We start from the raw sequence: 17,942 nt of genomic DNA on the forward strand, positions 1-17,942 counted from the left end.
CAAAGTATTTTCCTCAAAGAAAAACAATTTTTTAACTTGAAAAACAAGTTTTACTTAATTATCATAAAACTAGTTTTTGGGACCAAAAAATGTTTTTTGGATGAAAAACTATTTTTTTTAAAATAGAGACCAAACGCATTTATTTTTTTTAAAAAATGCTTTTTCACTAATAAACACTTTTTCGCAATAAATAAATAGGATCCATTAAAAGTACTATTCTCCTGTTTGACTGTTTATAAGGATAAAATCTCCTTGGGGAATTTTTAATTTGTTAATCTTTGCAGCGAAACGTTTCCAAAATATAAGTTGCAGGGAGAATGAGAGATTGAGAGTTAATTTAATTACCTCGTTACTTTTTGTTTATTTTATTTTAGCAAAAAGAAATTCCTATCCTGTATTCTAGTTTCTATAACGAAAACTGAAATGATACTAATTGAAATTATTTTCACAGGAAAAGCTGTTGGTACTAAAACCTAGAAATTGATACTTTTTGTGAACACAAGAACTTTTTCACGAAAATTTTAATGGGAATTACGTATTTACGTCCATGAGAGAATAATTTTTCAAGCAATCCAACAGGTTCAAGATTAAGATCAAGATCAATATAGATGCTTCATTCATTATCAATACACTATCATTTGGTATAGGCTTTATTATGCGTGACTCTCATAGGAACGTCTTAGCAGCAGGTACTTGGACAGGACATGCCACCACCGCAGAGGAGGTTGAATGCCGAGGGGTTCTTTTGACCACCCAGTGGGCCATAGAAAGACAGCTCACTCACCTAGAATTAGAGATCGATGCTCAAGCAGTTTCAGTAGAATGGGCAACCCGATCATCCAATCTCTCTTGGCGATCTAAAGACATCATCAGGGATATCAGATCTCTCGCAACTAATTTTGTATATTTTGATATTATCTTTTGTAGTCGTAACATAAATGACATTGCAGACATAATTTCAAAGAAAGCAATATCGCTAGGAGAGACCAAGATTCACTCCCTCAATGGCTTATGGATGTCATAGATATAGATATAGATAGGACATCCATACCCATATGTATAGGTCCTGTCATCTGACTTTTTATATATCTATCTATCTATCTATCTATAGTTGATTACCAAATAAAAAAAAAAAAAACAGGTTCAAAAAGTAATCCCAAAAGTAAATGAAATGTTGTGGGGGCAACAAGTAGTAGGATTGTCAGCCACTTGGGGATCCTACATATGTTTTTTTTTGACCGTTAAGGAGGGATTACATCCCTAGCTTTTTATTGAATATATTTCTAAAATACATAATCTCTTGTCAATCCTCCATTACAATTTGACTGAGTTTAGCGTCTAGAGGAGGATAGAACAAACTCACAAAATTCTCTACTATACTAAGACTACCCACATGTAGAGAAGCCAAGTAGTCTGCGCCCATATTGGCTTCCCTATAAACATGTTTGAACTCCAAATACTCGAACAAAGGGACCAATTGTTCAATCGCTACAAGGACATTGAGACAGTACCACGGTGGCTTCTCTACTCTATTAATAACTTGAATAGCACGCAAAGAGTCAGACTCCACTTCCACCTTCTTAAGGTTTAGTTGAACACAACTATGAAGAGCTGTTTGTATAGCTAACTTCTCTTGGTAAAGGACTAATTTGTTTGAGTTGCTGCCCGTAAAAGCAAGTATTGTTTCACCCCATTCATCCCTTATAAGACCTCCAATACTTGATCCATCATCCCAGACCGACCCATCTGCATTTGCCTTAACCCTGCCAACTGCTGGTTTAGGCCAATAACATTGGATTGGAGTCATGTCCTTGTAGGTAGCATGAAGACCCAATCTGATCAGAAAATTGTGATTATTCGAAGTGTCAGGAACTTGACTCATATTAGTTTGAATGAAGAGTCTAGAATCAGCTATAATCTTCTGAATTATATGTTGCATTGTTTGCTGAGTATCCTTGAACCTTCGATTATTTCTCTCTGCCCAAATCTCATAGACTGAAGCGCATATGAAAGACTTACTGATTTCAGCTTTAATCTTCTTACCTGAGCACAATCTAAAAATACTTGACCACTCTCTGTTAGAGCTTCTAACATCAGTGATCACCCCCAGAAAGTTCTTCACACCACTAACCACTTGTTTGGAGAAGTTACACTAAAAAAAACAAATGTTTGGAGTACTCAACTACTCATTGCAGAAACAACATTGTGAATGAGAGAGTACATGTTTTTGAATAAGGCAATCCTGAGTCTGTAAACTATTCGAGAAGAGCTGCCAAGTGCAAAAAGAATGCCTTGGATGTACCAGCTTGCCCCAAACAAGGTTAGACCACCTAACTTGAACTCTTCTCCTTCTAATGGCTTCATAAGAAGAGTTAACTGAAAAAAGCCCATTGCATGAAGACGTCCAAACTGTGGTATCAACATCCAAGTTGCCATATATCTCTGTAGACTTAATAACCAATTTAAGTTCTTCATCTTGAAGCAAGTCTACTTTAGAATTCCAGCACCCATCAGTAACCAAAGCATCAACTGTTGTTTCCAGTCCCACCACTGTACCCCAATCAAACAACACTTGTTGGTTATGATAAAGAGGGGTATCACTGCACCAAAGATCATGCCAGACCTTTGTATTCGCACCATTAGCTAATCTCTGTCTAATGAATCTACCTGCAAGGACTCTAGTCTTAAGGACATGTCTCCAAACCTAAGAACAGTCCCTAGGAATAGACATATCATAGACCAGAAATGCTTAGTCTTAATGTGTTGTGCAAGAACCCACCTAACCCAGAGACCATTTGCTTGAGAGGCCACTTTGAAGACTAAGCCACAGTAGGCTACCTTATTCAATTTGTGCAAATCTTTTATGTTGAGACCACTTCCTTAGAGAGACACATGGTGCTCCAGTTCGCCTGATGCATCTTGTTAGATAATTCTGGACCACTCCAAAGGAAATTAGAGCAGATGCTAACAATGTGATCCAGAGCAAGACCCAAAATATCGCTGATATATCTGATATATATCGTTTTTTTGGTACACCGACATCGATATATCCGATATATATCCACCGAATATTGAATCATTTTTTTCCAATATATATTAGAATTTCCGATATAAAACTTTATATTGCCGATATAACCGATATATGCGATATTTACGATATATATCGTTTGACTTTTTGACCATTTTTTAATGTAAATATCCGATATTTATGATATTTTACAATATTTTTTACCGATATTTATGATATTTTAGATTGTTTGGACTGGTCACAAAAAAAAGGATATATTCGATATTTCTGATATATATCGATTTTTGGGTACACCGAAATATTCACCGAATTCGATATTTTGGGCCTTGATCTAGAGTAAAGGAAGGGAGCATAAAAGATCTTGCCCAATACACATGAAAAGATGTCAAGACTGAAATGACCAGCTGAAGTCTTCCAGCATGTGACAGAGCCCTTTCCAGCTAGTTATTTTCATCGTGACCTTCTCCACTAAAGGCAAACACTCTTTGATACCCAGCCTAGGCGCCACCAAAGGGACTCCCAAGTAAGTAACAGGAGGAGTGAGAAGCTTAATGTTCATGGAATTTGCAAGTTCCTTAGCATCATCTATGCTCATACCACCAACCAAAAGCGCAGTCTTTGCCTTGTTGATAGAAAGACCAGTTGTAGCAACAAATAGATTCAATATTTGACTTATAGAGTTTACCGAATCAAAATCACCCTTAGAGAATATTAAGAGGTCATCAACAAAACAAAGATGTGACAATTGAATCTTCTTGCACTTGGGATGGAGCATGATAAACTTGGAATTGATACCCTTCTTGAGCAAGCTCCCTAAGATCTTTATAACCAGGACAAAAAGATAAGGAGATAAGGGGTCTCTTTGCCTGAGACTCCTTTTTCCTTGAAAGAAACCTTCTATAGAACCATTGATCAGTATAGAGTAATAAGAAGTTGTAACACACAAACAAATCCAATCAATCATTCTTTGGGGAAAGTTAAATTTCTCTAACATATGAACAATAGAGTCCCAGCAAACCATGTCATACGCTTTCTTGATGTCTACCTTAATAGAGAATCTAGGAGAAATATGAGCTCTCCCATAGCTTCGGAGCAGCTCATGAGAGAGGAGAAGATTATCTTGTATATTGCGCCCAGGGATGAAAACAATTTGGTTGGGTGAAGTCAAACCTTCAATAACATTCTTCAGCCTATTGGTTATGATTTTGGTAATGCATCTATAAATAACAGTGCAACATTCTATTGGCCTGTACTCTTCCACTCTAGAAGGATTGTTAATCTTAGGGATCAAACATAGAAGCGTGGAATTAACTCCTCTAGGCAGATGACTAGAAGTAAATACATTAAGAACAACTTTAGTGAAAGTCTCACCTACAATGGCCCAACAAAACTTGATGGAGAATGCATTGAATCCATCTGGGCCATGGGACTTATTGTCATCCATAGAAAATAAAGCATGTTTTACTTCATCTGGGGTGACACTCATAGCCAAAGAATTAGCAGCTTCTGAGGATAGATGCTAGATGTAGCAAGTTCATTAAAGAACTTAGGCTCAACTGTAATTTCTACTACAGTCCCAAGAAGGTCCTTGTAGTACCCCGTGATCTCATTAATAACTTGTTGTTGAGTTTCCAGCTTCTCCTCAGCACTAGTAACCAAAGACCATACAACATTCCTATTTCTCTTCTCTTTTATACAGTTAAAGAAGTATGATGTTCCTCGATCACCTCCCACAAACTAGTCATAAGAACTCTTTTGTTTAAGCTCGAGGTTTTCAACCCTAGCTAACTCCCCATACTTAATCATTTCTTCTTTCTCCTTCTTGATGAGTTCTACATCCATAGGATTGATCTGAATTTGCTTTTAAATCTCAAACAAAACCTCTCTAGACTCTTCCACTCTAGAATGAAGACTTGAGAATTGTTGTTTAGACCATCTTTTAAGATTCATCTTCAAGCATTTAAGCTTATGTAGCAGAATATACATTGGATTAGAGTCGACCTCCTGGCTCCAAACATCCCTCAGCATATCCTGAAAGTCTTGGTGAAACACCCAATTGTTGAAGAATTTGAATGGACTTGCCTTCTTGCAAAAATCCGCCCTAATGACTAGAATAGGGCTATGATCAGATATGCCATGTGGCAAGAATTCAGCTTCAGTAGCCCCAAAAAAGCTTAACCACTTATCATTAACAAGACACCTATCTAATTTGGGCAGAACTCTCCTTCTCCCCTCAGAGTTGTTAGACCATGTGAAGAAGAATCCAGTGAACTTTAAATCTGTCAACCCTGTATCTTGTAGACAAGTAACAAAAGCATTCGTATCTTTAGGATGTATCGGAGCACCTCCCACTCTTTCATTAGCATTAATTACATTATTAAAATCACCATAAGTACACCAAGGAAGATAATCAGTATTCAAATTCACCAAATCATGCCATAGTACTAATCTAGCATTATTATCATTTCTTGCATACACAGTAGTAAGGAAATAAGTAACAGCTGACAAGAAAATAGTTACCTCACAGTGTATAAACTGATCACTCTCATGAAGTTTAGAAATGGAGACTTTAGACAGATCCCAGCATAGCCAAACTCTCCCACTAGGGTCACTGCCATAATTGTCAAACGAAGACCAACCAGGATAACAAATATTCTTTATGTAATCGAACTTATTAATATGAACCTTAGTCTCAATCAACCCCAAAATACAGACATGCTTTTGAACTCTAACTTTATTAACTTCTTTTGCCTTATGGGGATCATTAATACCCCTCACATTCCACATGCAAATGGGAGCACTCATCTAGAACGTTTGTGATTGTTGCGACCACCAGACCCTTTCGTTATCTTCTTACCTCCCTTAGGTGGTTGGGAGTGCACTTGTTTAGAGCTCTTGTTACCCTGTACTGCAGAAAGTAAGTTAGCTTTAATATTGCTAATTTTCGCTAAAGAGGTAATCTCTAAGAGCTGATCATCAAAGTATTTAGTCTCACGTTCAGAGGCTTCTCCATCCTCTAACTCCTCATCAGTATCTCCCAGAGTCAAGGCATGGTAAGCATTCTTCCTTACCTCAAATTGAACAGATTCGTTACTAAGCTCATGAATTACAATATCAGAAACGATATGCTCTCCATCCTCAACTAAAATAGGAGGGGTGGGCAAAACAATATGTTCCTATTCTAGTGCACCAGCTACAAAGGCTTCAACAACTTAAACAACGGGACTAGGTTGCTAGTCAATGGTAGTCGCCTCTCAAACAATAGTTGCTTCAGAAGCAACATATTCAGTAGTACCCTGCACTTGTACACCTGGCATACTGGATTCACCAACCTCCCCAACATTTTCCTTAGCAAGCTGTGATCTAGGAATCCAAACTTGTTGAGATTTCTATTTAGAGCTTTTCTTAGAAGGCTGAGAAGGTTTGGGCAAGGTAGCAGATACACACTTAGAGTCCGAGTGCCCAAAAATGCCACAAATGCTACATCTACTTGGTATCCACGGGTACTCAACCTTCACATTGATAACATCTCCCCCACGCACTTTAATAAGAATTGAAGTAGGGAATTTAGAATCAACAACCACTATAATGCAAACACGAGCATAAGATATTCTCTCTTTCTTGGCTGTTGCTTCACCTACACAGATGGGTTTCCCCAAGTAGCTAGCTACATATCCCATCCCATTATCAGACCACTTTTTTTTTTTTTTTTTTGTTAAAGGTAATTGATTAATTATAAAGAATAAGGCTTACATGATATCAAAGGTAGCAGAATAGAGAAAAAAAATAAAATACAAGCCTACACTAGAAATGAAAATCTAGTGAACAAAACGATAATAAGTCGTATGATGGTTCTCCAGATGAATCATGAAAGAAGGTCGAGAAATCCACCATATCTCTCCTCCTGTGTTAACGACCCACAATCATGCATTTGTCCGGCTCCCAGATTAGTCTCTCTCCAAAATGGAGTGAGATTAATCCATGCCGCTTTTTCTTTCAAAGATTGCCAGATTTCTTTGACTCTGTCAGACCACAACTGTTTAGGGATGTGTAAATGAACCCACAAGGGAATAGTGGCGAATTTTTGTCTGTTAATATCAATCTCAACTGACCATTTCCTTATGATGAATAACTTTCCAGCAATAAAATAAAGACCTGCTTCAAGAATTTTCGTCTGATTCTCACCTTCAGAAAACTTGAAGTAGAAGAGATCATCATCAGCGGTGACTTCGTACGAGCCTTTAGTCTTCCATTGTCTACTCAGATTTGCCTTCACAAGATGAAAAGGCAGCCTTTTTTCTATGAAGTACCCAACCAAATAATCACTCTAACCTGAGACACCTTGCTGAATTACATCATCTGGGACTTGTAAAACACCATCAACAAGCGTTGGAGAGAATTCTTTAAGAGTAGTTTGAAATCGACGACTACTAGAGTCACCGAACAACTCTCTCCAAGAGCGATTTGGTTAAGTAGCCGCTATGGAGACTGCAATATTAGAAGTTTGAGGCTGATCTGTAACCGGAACCTCCACCATCCCATTAGTAGGTGCCAATGTCTCCATCATCAAATGATCTAACTTGTCGTTACTCAGTCAACGACAGAAGCTTGCCAGCCATTGTCGGTCCAACTTACCAAAAGAGGCAAATTCTAGCACAGACCAGGAAACCCACGTGAAAAAAATCTAAAAGAGGGTAAAAAAGAAGGGGAAATTACTATGATACCCTCGCTCACAAAGTGTGCATACATTTGGCCATGGTTGGTCCAGGGAAAATTCTATTTTAGAAGAGTTGAAATCCACTGGTAGTGACATTTTTATTTGGGTCTTTTAGATTTTGGTCCTCTTAAATAATTGGTATTTGGGGTTTGGTCCGTACTAATCGGCTTATTAGGTTTTGGTCCTCCTAATAAACAATTAACCAAGTTGACTGTTTGTTGACTGTTGGTATTTTATAAATACCCATTATACCCTTATGTGTGTGAGGCACGTGTTAACTTGGTTGACTGTTAGTCAGGATGACCAAAACCTAATAAAACGATTAGTGCAGACCAAACCCCAAATACCAATTATTTAGGAGGACCAAAACCTAAAAGACCCAAAAAAATAAATAAACACGTGTCAAAATCAATTAGTTTAGGAGGACCAAACCCTAAATATTGATTATTTAGGAGGACCAAAACCTAAAACAACCCGAAAGAAAGTGGAAGAGTTTAGTTTAGTTTCTTGTTTTTTTTCCTACCATATTTTTAAGATTGTGATAATACACGTGTCTGTATAACAATGGTTTATATCAAGTTAATCTATACAGTATGGCGGATAGGTTCCACTGTGTAAAAAAGTTATGAAATACGATTAGATTCAAGAAAACAATAACACACAAATTTCTTAACCCATACTCAAAAGCTTGTAAGAAATAATATTCACCGTCGATGTAGAAAGATGATTGCATAACTAGCCTTCACAAAATACCTGCAACATCACCTGTGAGTCCTTGTAATAATTGATTCCGCATAAAGAGAACTATTCCAAATTTAAGGGTCTTTTAGGTTTTGGTCATCCTAAATAATTAGTATTGGGGGTTTGGCCGGTACTAATATGCTTATTAGGCTTTGGTTCTCCTGATTAACAGTTAACTAAATTGACACATGCCTCTTTTGAGTGTGGGTTAAGAAATTTGTGTGTTATTGTATTATTGAATCTAATTGTATTTCATGATTTTTTTAACATAGTGGAACCTGCCCGCCATACTATATATATTAACTTAATATAAACCATTGTTATACAGACATGTGTATTATCACAATCTTAAAAATACGGTAGGAAAAAAACGGGAAACTAAACTAAACTCTTCCACTTTCTTTCGGATTTTTTTAGGTTTTGGTCCTCCTAAACTAATTGATCTTGACACGTGTTTAATTTTTTTTGGGTCTTTTAGGTTTTGGTCCTCCTAAATAATTGGTATTTGTGGTTTGGGCCGCACTAATCGTTTTATTAGATTTTGGTCCTCCTGACTAAAAGTCAACCAAGTTGACACGTGTCTCACAAACGTAAGGGTATGATGGGTATTTACAAAATACCAACAGTCAACAAACAATCAACTTGGTTGACTGTTAGTCAAGAGGACCAAAACCTAATAAGCCAATTAGTGCGGACCAAACCCCAAATACCAATTATTTAGGAAGACCAAAACCTAAAAGTCCCTTTTTTATTTTGGACATCTGCTTATTTACTTGTTTATTAAGAATGATAATGTTTTTGCAAATCCACTAGTGTCTCTTTAAAACGGATAATGTTATGGATTGTAGCTTGATTAGAAGAAACCACAAGTTGGATCTATAGTTTTGAGATAAGATGATCTAGTGATAACCCGTAAAAACTATACTAGATTTCTCTATCTTATTCTTACGTTATCAATTATTTATTTTTTACTCTCACATGTATATTCATGCAATATATAGAGTACAGAATCATTCCACTCTTAACTCTCTAGACTTAAACGAATTCAACTAATCAAACACAAGGAAACAATGGTGAGAGCAATATTTATGGATGTGAATTTATACTACGAAACTGAATACATGAATTTAACTTGTAATAATTTAACTAAGAAATTGAATATGACTTGAATAAAATATGGAGAAGAATAGAGAAGGAATTATAGAGATTTGATATTCACCTTGATTAATTCATAATATGCTAGTGTAGATTATTGCAACCCTAACCAATAAAGATTAAGTATTTGATCTCTAACTATTCATGACATCTCTAACCAAATAATAATTAGCATGAGAGGAAGTTTAACCTATTTTCATGGTGAATAAACTAATATCTAGATTGAAACTCTTGAATAAACAATAATTTTAACTAACACATCAATTCTTCATCAAAGTTTCATCAAACCCCTCTAATGGAGGTTTAGCTAAGATTCATTAAACAATTATTAATAGAAGAAGAATAAGACATAATGAAGACGAATAACAATAACTTGGTTTTATTAATGGAGGCTAGGTTTTAGAACATAAACTAGGTTAAAAATAAAGAGAAACTAAATTATTCTAGCTAATGAGAGAGATAGAGAGATAGAGAACCCTAATTTACAACTAAACTAAATAAGGGAGTAGCCAACTTTTGTTTAGCCTTAACCCTTTTTATATAGGAGATGGTTAGGTTTACAATTTCGTGCATGGGCTTTGGAGCTGTGTTTTGGGCCACTAAATCAAGCCCAAAACCTAATTACTTAAGTCCAAAAAGGGTTTCTCTATTGGAAATTACTATAACAGATATTTCATCCACTTCTACTTCTCTAATTGAATCAAGGCCTAAACCATTAGAAAGCTCTTTCCGAACCGGTCGTTTTGACATATAGTAGGCCCAATTCCGAGGTCTGAGTCGAAAGATACGGTTTGTGGAAGTTCTGTTAACTTTTATGCTTTATTTCTGCCCGCGTTGACTTTGACTTTTCAGCTTTGACTGGGCTTTAAAAAGGCTTTTTTTCCTTAAAACTTGGGCTTTAAACATCGAACTTCTTAGCAGCCAACCTTTGCTCATTTCTCTTGCAAAAGTGACATCTTTCTTCACATATTTGACTCCAATACCTGAAATACACAAAAATACGTAAACAGTACTAACTCTTATTTATTATACACATAATTGGTCTAAATGTAATATTATTAAGGGGTTAAAACTACAGTTTTGGGCTCTTATCAAACCACCCCCAAATAGCATTTTGTTTGTCCTCAAGCAAATATGAGAAATTAAAATAAGTGACAAAAAATGGAGTTCTAACTAATCTCGTTTCGCTGAGTGTGATTGCATTGACCATATGCAATAAGGCCTTAAACCACTAGGAATTCCCTAGTGGACGAGTTATAACTTTGTGAGAGTTTTCCAGAGAAATTACTCACAAACTTCATCTATACTACAACGACCAAGAAATAAAAATGACTGTTTTCTTATTTATTCTCAGATATCTATACATCTCACTAGCAATGAATACAGAATAATCAATTAAAAACCTAAGCTAATACGTGCATAATAATCAATCATATATATATATATATATATATATATATATATATATATATATATATATATATATATATATATGAACTTTGCTATGAAATGCAATAACAGGTCTGTTTCTATAACTTTGGAATAACGTCCTTAAGTAGGTCCTCACATATATGTCAAGACAAAAACACTCTGATTTTTCCACTCAAGTTTCGCTCACTCTAGTGTGCAATGAACACACTTTACCTTACAATCTCAATGACGTACAAGGAAGCCGAAGTCGATCAAACACATCTGCCACTTACTATCACACTAACCTATTCCTAATTGAGCTAGAGGTTTTTATTAGGTGTTGCGGGGATTAGGTGATGGTTTAAGAAAGAAGAAAATGGATATTCAAAAGGACAAGTCTGAGATAATGGAGTCTTCAAAATATGTAACTAGAGAAAACCTTGTTTTACTTTGCTTCTACACTTTGTTTCCATCCTTAGCCATTTTTTTATTTTTCTTTTGGCTTTTGACTCCTTTGTTTCTGTTTTTGGAGTTCTAACTTTTTATTTTATTTATTTGTTTATTTATTTATTTCTTTGGATATAAACTTTCTTTTCTTTTCTTATTTGAAGCAACTAACAAATTCTTGGTTTTCCATAGGTATTTCTCTTTTCTTTTCTTCATTTCATCTCTATTCTCAGACTCATTCTAAAATGGGTAGACTAATTTTATTTTTATTTTGTTTTTATAAAATGGTAAAGGGGTGGTTTATGAAAAGGCTAAAGAAAGGCTCAGAGAGGGGATGTTTCGACCAAATATGATCAAAACACTAAGTGGTGACAAAGGAGATGAAGAACGTAGAAAAGTAGGTAGAAAAGTGATGGTGATCGGGAGAATGATGAGACTGTACCTTTCGGTTGCCTACGTACCCAAATTATCGATGAGATCACGTCTCAACAACGTAGTTCTTTATGAAAAATAGTTTGGTATTTATATGTGTAGAATAGAGATTTCTTATAGCTCAAGTAATCGTAATTGAACATGACTCTTAATTGATAATTATCTCTTTGATAAGAAATGAATCTGAACATAAATTAATGTACGTAAGTGGCAAGCTATGTGGCTAGGGTTCAGCCCTAGACACATGAGTTAATGTATAACACCCCGTGTTTTTATTCTTTTATTTTTCCTAAGAATAATAATAATAATAAAGATAATAATAATGAAAATAGATAAAATAGATATAGGATATCTATCAGTTAAGGATAAAAGTCCCGTAAGTAATAGATAAGTGTTGTCCTTGTTTTTCGGTGAGTTTTCTCACGTGGAGTTTTTGGGGAAAAAAACACAGCGAGGGTTTTAGAAAAAAAAAATGGGAGTTTTACTGAAAGAAGAAAAGGAAGAGTTCTTCTATTAGCTAGCTGATAATCGGAGAACGCTACAGGTGAGTAGATATTTCATATTTTTATAAAGTTCTCGTTTATTGAAGATTGCATGAGGCTGGAAAACATATGATTTTTATTTGTTCGATTCTTTGTTTTAAGATTTAGTTTTAGGCTCAGTATACTTTTTAGTGTTAACTAATTATACAATGATAAATAAACGCGTCGTCTCTCGGGAAAACTTAAAACGAGTGGTGTTTGAATCGATGATGGGCTCTTTGTAAAAGCGATTGGTCGACTTATGTATTATTTCTGGCGCTTTCGGCGTTTTAAGCCAAGGACCAAAATTTTCAGGGATTGTTATATTGTTGTTGTACTGTTGTGCTGTGTGTTGTGCTGTGGGTTGTTTGTGTTGATTTGGTTGATGTCGGGGGTTTAAAATCGGTGATTGGGTTGGGCTGTTGAAGTTGGGAAAAAGCTTGAATAGGTGCTAATGGTGGCGGCTCGCACAAACCTCATCCTGAAAAATATTGTGAACTGTTATTATGTTGATTGTGTTGGTTGATTATTGATTGGTGGTGGTCGAATTGTTACATGAGAGCTGTGAAATTTTGAACCGCCATTAATGGCGTCAATACTGCGATTTTTGAAGGGCGGTATTTTCATTGGTTGTTGGTTGTTGTCTGGTGAAGAATAGATGAGTTGTTGTTGTCGGGGAATGATTGGTAGTTCTGGAATCATGGTATGAGTGTTGTGAAGCTCTAAGCAGCCATTAATGGCGTCGATTCCGTTTTTGTCAGTATAAGGAAATCGCGTTTTGAGGGTATCGGTGGATTGGGTTTTTTGTGAGGAGTCAAACTGCGGGTTTTAAATTGGAGATAGGTTGGTGGGTTGTGGTGGTCAGCTGGTGGAAGTTTTGGTGAGGAAGGAGATGAACAGTGCATTTCGATTTGGGCTTGGGCCAAATCGGGGTGGGCTTATATGTTTTAACTTTTGGATTTTCAAATTTTGATTTAAGTTTAGACTATGGGCTTTAGGCTTTGGGCTTTTTGGGTTAGAGGAGTTTGGGGTTGGTTGACTGCTGTTGACCCTTGGCAGGTCGACTTTGACTTTGACCAGAGTTGACTTTTGACCAGAGTTGACTTTGACCAGTTGATCCAATTTGACTTTTTAACTCGGATTATGATTTGGGCTATTAGGATAGGTCTAGGGCTATTAGCATGCTTGGCTTTAGGCTAAGACCTTTATATATACGTGTGTATGCGTATTAACTACTATGTGATATTTCAGTTTTATACACAACGTTATGACACTTAGACATCGGTATATTAATAACGCGTAAACCAAAAATACATGAAACAAGATACTCATTCGTTCTCGGAGATAATTTATTCAATAAAGTTCAATAATGCGTAAACAAATTTACTGCACTCTTTTAGAACTCTCCACGCCTCAAGTTTTGGAATTTAGTTTTATGACTGTTGATGTCATATGTTAGGTGGGCATTTATTGAATGTGCCATAAATAACCCGTTAGCGTTATATAGGGGTATTCATTGAATGTGGCATGAATGACCAGATTGTTTGGACTGCTCTAGAGAGGAACTAAGGTATTCGCCTTGCGGGTTAGTGGTATTAATTTGATTATGCGAGTGTTTGGGTTTTCTTTTGAATACCTAATATAATATCTACATATGTTATATAGAAGTTCTAACTTTCTTTTGTAGGAGGGTAGGACTTAATAACATTTTGTGCAGGGACGCGGTCCTACCCTTATACAGCAGTGGATATCGGTAAGTTTTAATTCAATGGTTTAGATATTAAAACGAGTTATTAGAATGAGTTAAAATAAATGGAAGTTTTGCTTGGGAAGAAACTATGTCGGTTGAAATAACGGAACTACATGTCTTCTAAGCTGAGAATGATTAAGTTATGGGAAAATATAAAGTGATTGTTTGGATAATTAAAGTATGATAATGTTTATATGTGGTTAGTCTACTCATACCAGCAAATTCCATTTTGCTGACCCATGTTTGCTTTGTTTTGTCAACGTGGGTGTGTTCTTGGGAACATAGGTGGAAGGCAGTGGAACCGCGGCGTTTGATTTGGATTCTTGCCTGGAGCAGTCCGTTAGTTCTTTATTAGGTCTGATTCTTATTGAAAGGATGTAATAACGTAGTTTACATTTTTAGCATGACATGAGAATAAGATATTTAAGAATGTTATTCAGAGAGTTTATTTGATGTTTTATTGGGAAGGAAGATAGCCTTTTTATAAAGTGAAATAGAGAATTTTTGGAGATTATTTTTTGTTGTTAAGATTCTTTTATGATGTGAGTTTTCGATTTTGGCATGTGTAGTATCCACCCCGTCATAGCCTGGGTTTTTAGACAATTGAATATAGTGATGTTTGAGATATTTATATTTCAAATATTTATTTTTTTAATTGTTTAGAAATTTGGGCTGTGACATAATGGGTCTATACATCAATCCATGGTATTGCAAATTGGGCTTTAGCCTTGTCGATTAAACGAATAAAATAGAGACCCCTACTAATGGACGTTTGCCAGGTAGGTGGGGGTCAAAACACCGCCCCCTCTTTGGCATGCGAACAAAGTTCGTATGGCAAAGAAGAGAAGAAAAATTAAGGAAAAAATGGAATAAGAAAAGAGTGAGCGGAATGTATAGCAAAGTGTCGTGTGAATGTAAATGATATGAAAATGGACTGTCGAGAAAAATGCGTGAATTATTGTAAATGAAATAAATGTCAAACTAACGTATATGGGATGCAATATAGTTAAATGAAAGATTGCTGAAGTGAGAATTGAAATGGTTGGCACAGAAAAAATTTCAAAAGACATTGATGGCAAAAAACTGTACCGTAATAATAATAAAATTGATTTTGACTATTCATGCTAGTGGAAGATTTATAGTAGGATTAGACAGTGACAATTAAATATAGGGGCAATTTAGTAATTATAGGAAGAAAAAGAAGTTAAATAGGAACTGGAGTCGAAGATGAAGACTTTAACGACGAAAATGGGATGCCAACCTTGGATTAGATAAGAATTCAGATTAGTGACGAATTTGGATTAGAGAAGAATCCAACCAGCAATGGAAAACTAGGTCTAAGAAATATTATATAAGTGCTGGCTAAGCTCCCGCATATCCCAATCCAGGAAAAGACATTGACGCTCATCAAACAAAACTTGGTCAAGGCTCCCATTAGGCAAATACTCGTAAACAAGTAGCTGCACTGCGTTCTCTAAACAGAAGCCCAACAACCGTACTAGACTCCGGTGTGGAAGTTCATCAACCACACTACTCCAGTGTTTAGCTTCGGCACGTCCTTGCCTGGAAGTCGTAGAAAGCTATTGCATTACAACGTGTTTCTCATCAAAACAGCTTAGCCTTGTAAACCGACCCAAAACCCCCCTCGCCAAGTTTAAGTGATACAGAGAAAGTAGTCGTGGCAGAAATGTAGGGGCATAAGAGTGACCGGGAGAGAAACCTTTCCAACGCAATGAGTAGCAGTACCATCAAAACCAACGATAGGCGTATTTTTAGGAGTGACCAAGTTATCAATAAAAGGAATACTGCAATAACACCCAGAAAATATGACGCTAGTTGAACTACCAGTGTCGATCATTTTACGTTGTACGCGCATACAACTTATATACGCAGTTATCACGATAGCATCATAATGAGGAACATGCACTCTGACACTCACTCATTTTTGTGTGTATGAGATGGTATATGGATGATGTAGATAGATGATGTAGATGGATGATGGCCGTTGAACAAAATAGAAGCATATCAAAACCTAATTATCCCTAAATAAGTAAAGGATGAGTAGGGTATCGTTCCACTTTTAAGTGTATGTTTATATGAAGGACATGACTGGAAATGGGGTTTGAGGGATTAAAAACTATGATTATAGATATTGTAGATTCTAATGCTAAACTAAACTAAACTAACTAAACTATTGAGAATTTATAAGAGAAGGAATTCAAGAGATTAGAATCCACCGATACCTTTGATCTATGACATTTTGCTTCATGGTTGTTCTCACAAGTAGACTACAATTAGGCAATCGAGCGAGTGTCGATGCCCTCTTGGACGAAACATCATTAACGAATTACTCTATTTAAGGTTGTTCCTATTTTTATGTTATTAATATCTTCTTTCCTTTTATGTGAGCTTGGACAGCTATTCAATGAATCACCATCTAAGGCAAACACAAGGAATACTTTTCTTATTCTAAAACACTACACAATTAGAAGAAAAATAGAGAATAATAGTATAATATTCAATTCCAATAAATTAAAATCTATTCTAGTATTATATTTAATTGTAATAAATAAAAGCATGTCACTAGCAAATATTCAATTGCAATAAATAAAACCCTAAACTAGCATGATATTCGATTGTAATAAATAAAAACCTTAATCTATACTTCCATCCCCTGGTCTGGACAATGGAACTAATAACTAAAAACATAAAGAACTAACCTGATTGAAGAACACCTTGAACCAAAAGAATCATTAAACCTTAAGCACCGGCTTCATCTCCTCCCTTGAAGGAGAAGATTAGCCTTCCATAAAGAAGGAAGAACACGAAGAACGAGAAGAAGAAGAGTCGAAGAATATAAGACTAGAAAGACTAACTTATTAAGACTCGGCTAGTTAAAACCGAATATTTTATTATTAATCTCTCTCTGCCTCAAGTTTTGGAGACAAGAGTATAAGTGAATTGGAAAATTACATGAGGTATTTAGGTATTCTATTTATAGGGGTTACAATGAGTTCTAGAAGCATTCCAAACCGTGGTTTGTTTTCTAGTACAAATCAACTTCTTTCAGAGTCCAACTTTCTCTCCAAATCTGTGAAGGAATTGGCTACAGTATCGGTTCTCGCGTCTGGACGCACGATAGTCGGGTCTCAGACGCGAGACTCTATTTTTCCTCTTTTGCTTCATCTTTTTTTCCTCTTTTGCGGGCTTTGGTTCAAGCAACGAACCCTTTTGCCTTGGGCTTCCAAATAGGCTTTAAAATAGGTCCAAGTCGTATCTTTAATAGCTTCAATTCCTAGGCCTTCTCCATGATTGTCCACGGGCTTCCCATGTGATCCTTAATGCTCCGAATTGCTCCGTTTTACCCCTTTTTCTCTAATATTCTACAAAACTCTCTTTTTCACCTGTAGAATCATAAAACATAACTTACAAACACTATTAGTCCACTAAGATGGCTAAACAAGAGGCATAATCGAGGGTTAAATTGCACTTTTTAAACACTTATCACACTCCCATTAGATCGTGGTCAGTGAAACACAATGGTTCGTCTTCAATAGTCTCTGTGTGAAAACCTTCCACGAAATTGATCCCTTTAACTTCATAAAAATTAGAAAGATATTTGACTTTAGAACGACGAGCATTTTTCTGCTGAGTATTGGACAATGAATCAATGACGGCATGTCCAACCTTAATGACATTGTGAACGGTTACAATTAAAGCTTGAGTTGTCACTTTTTTCTG

General features: G+C 35.9%; 1 protein-coding gene across 1 annotated transcript; it reads right to left on the bottom strand.

The window, feature by feature from the left end:
• Window positions 1–1,303: 1,303 nt before the first annotated feature.
• Window positions 1,304–5,833, bottom strand: LOC147482398 (uncharacterized). The gene is made up of 4 exons (XM_086579304.1): window positions 5,111–5,833; window positions 3,489–4,547; window positions 2,303–2,704; window positions 1,304–2,152 (listed from the first exon to the last, which is right to left on the bottom strand). Exons 1-4 carry the CDS (start codon window positions 5,831–5,833, stop codon window positions 1,304–1,306), a joined length of 3,033 nt encoding a protein of 1,010 aa, XP_086435430.1.
• Window positions 5,834–17,942: the final 12,109 nt, after the last annotated feature.

The sequence above is a fragment of the Coptis chinensis genome, chromosome 8 (genome assembly GCF_015680905.1).
Source record: "Coptis chinensis isolate HL-2020 chromosome 8, ASM1568090v1, whole genome shotgun sequence".
NCBI classification, from domain to species: Eukaryota; Viridiplantae; Streptophyta; class Magnoliopsida; order Ranunculales; family Ranunculaceae; genus Coptis; species Coptis chinensis.

Excerpts from the sequence above, each read along its gene's own strand:
- LOC147482398 (XM_086579304.1), bottom strand. The coding sequence starts at position 5,833 with ATGAGTGCTCCCATTTGCATGTGGAATGTGAGGGGTATTAATGATCCC. Across the intron at positions 4,548-5,110 it reads GGGCGGATTTTTGCAAGAAG|CATCTATCCTCAGAAGCTGC; the intron begins GCAAGTCCATTC and ends TGCTACATCTAG. Across the intron at positions 2,153-2,302 it reads ACCTTGTTTGGGGCAAGCTG|TGTAACTTCTCCAAACAAGT; the intron begins GTACATCCAAGG and ends TGTTTTTTTTAG.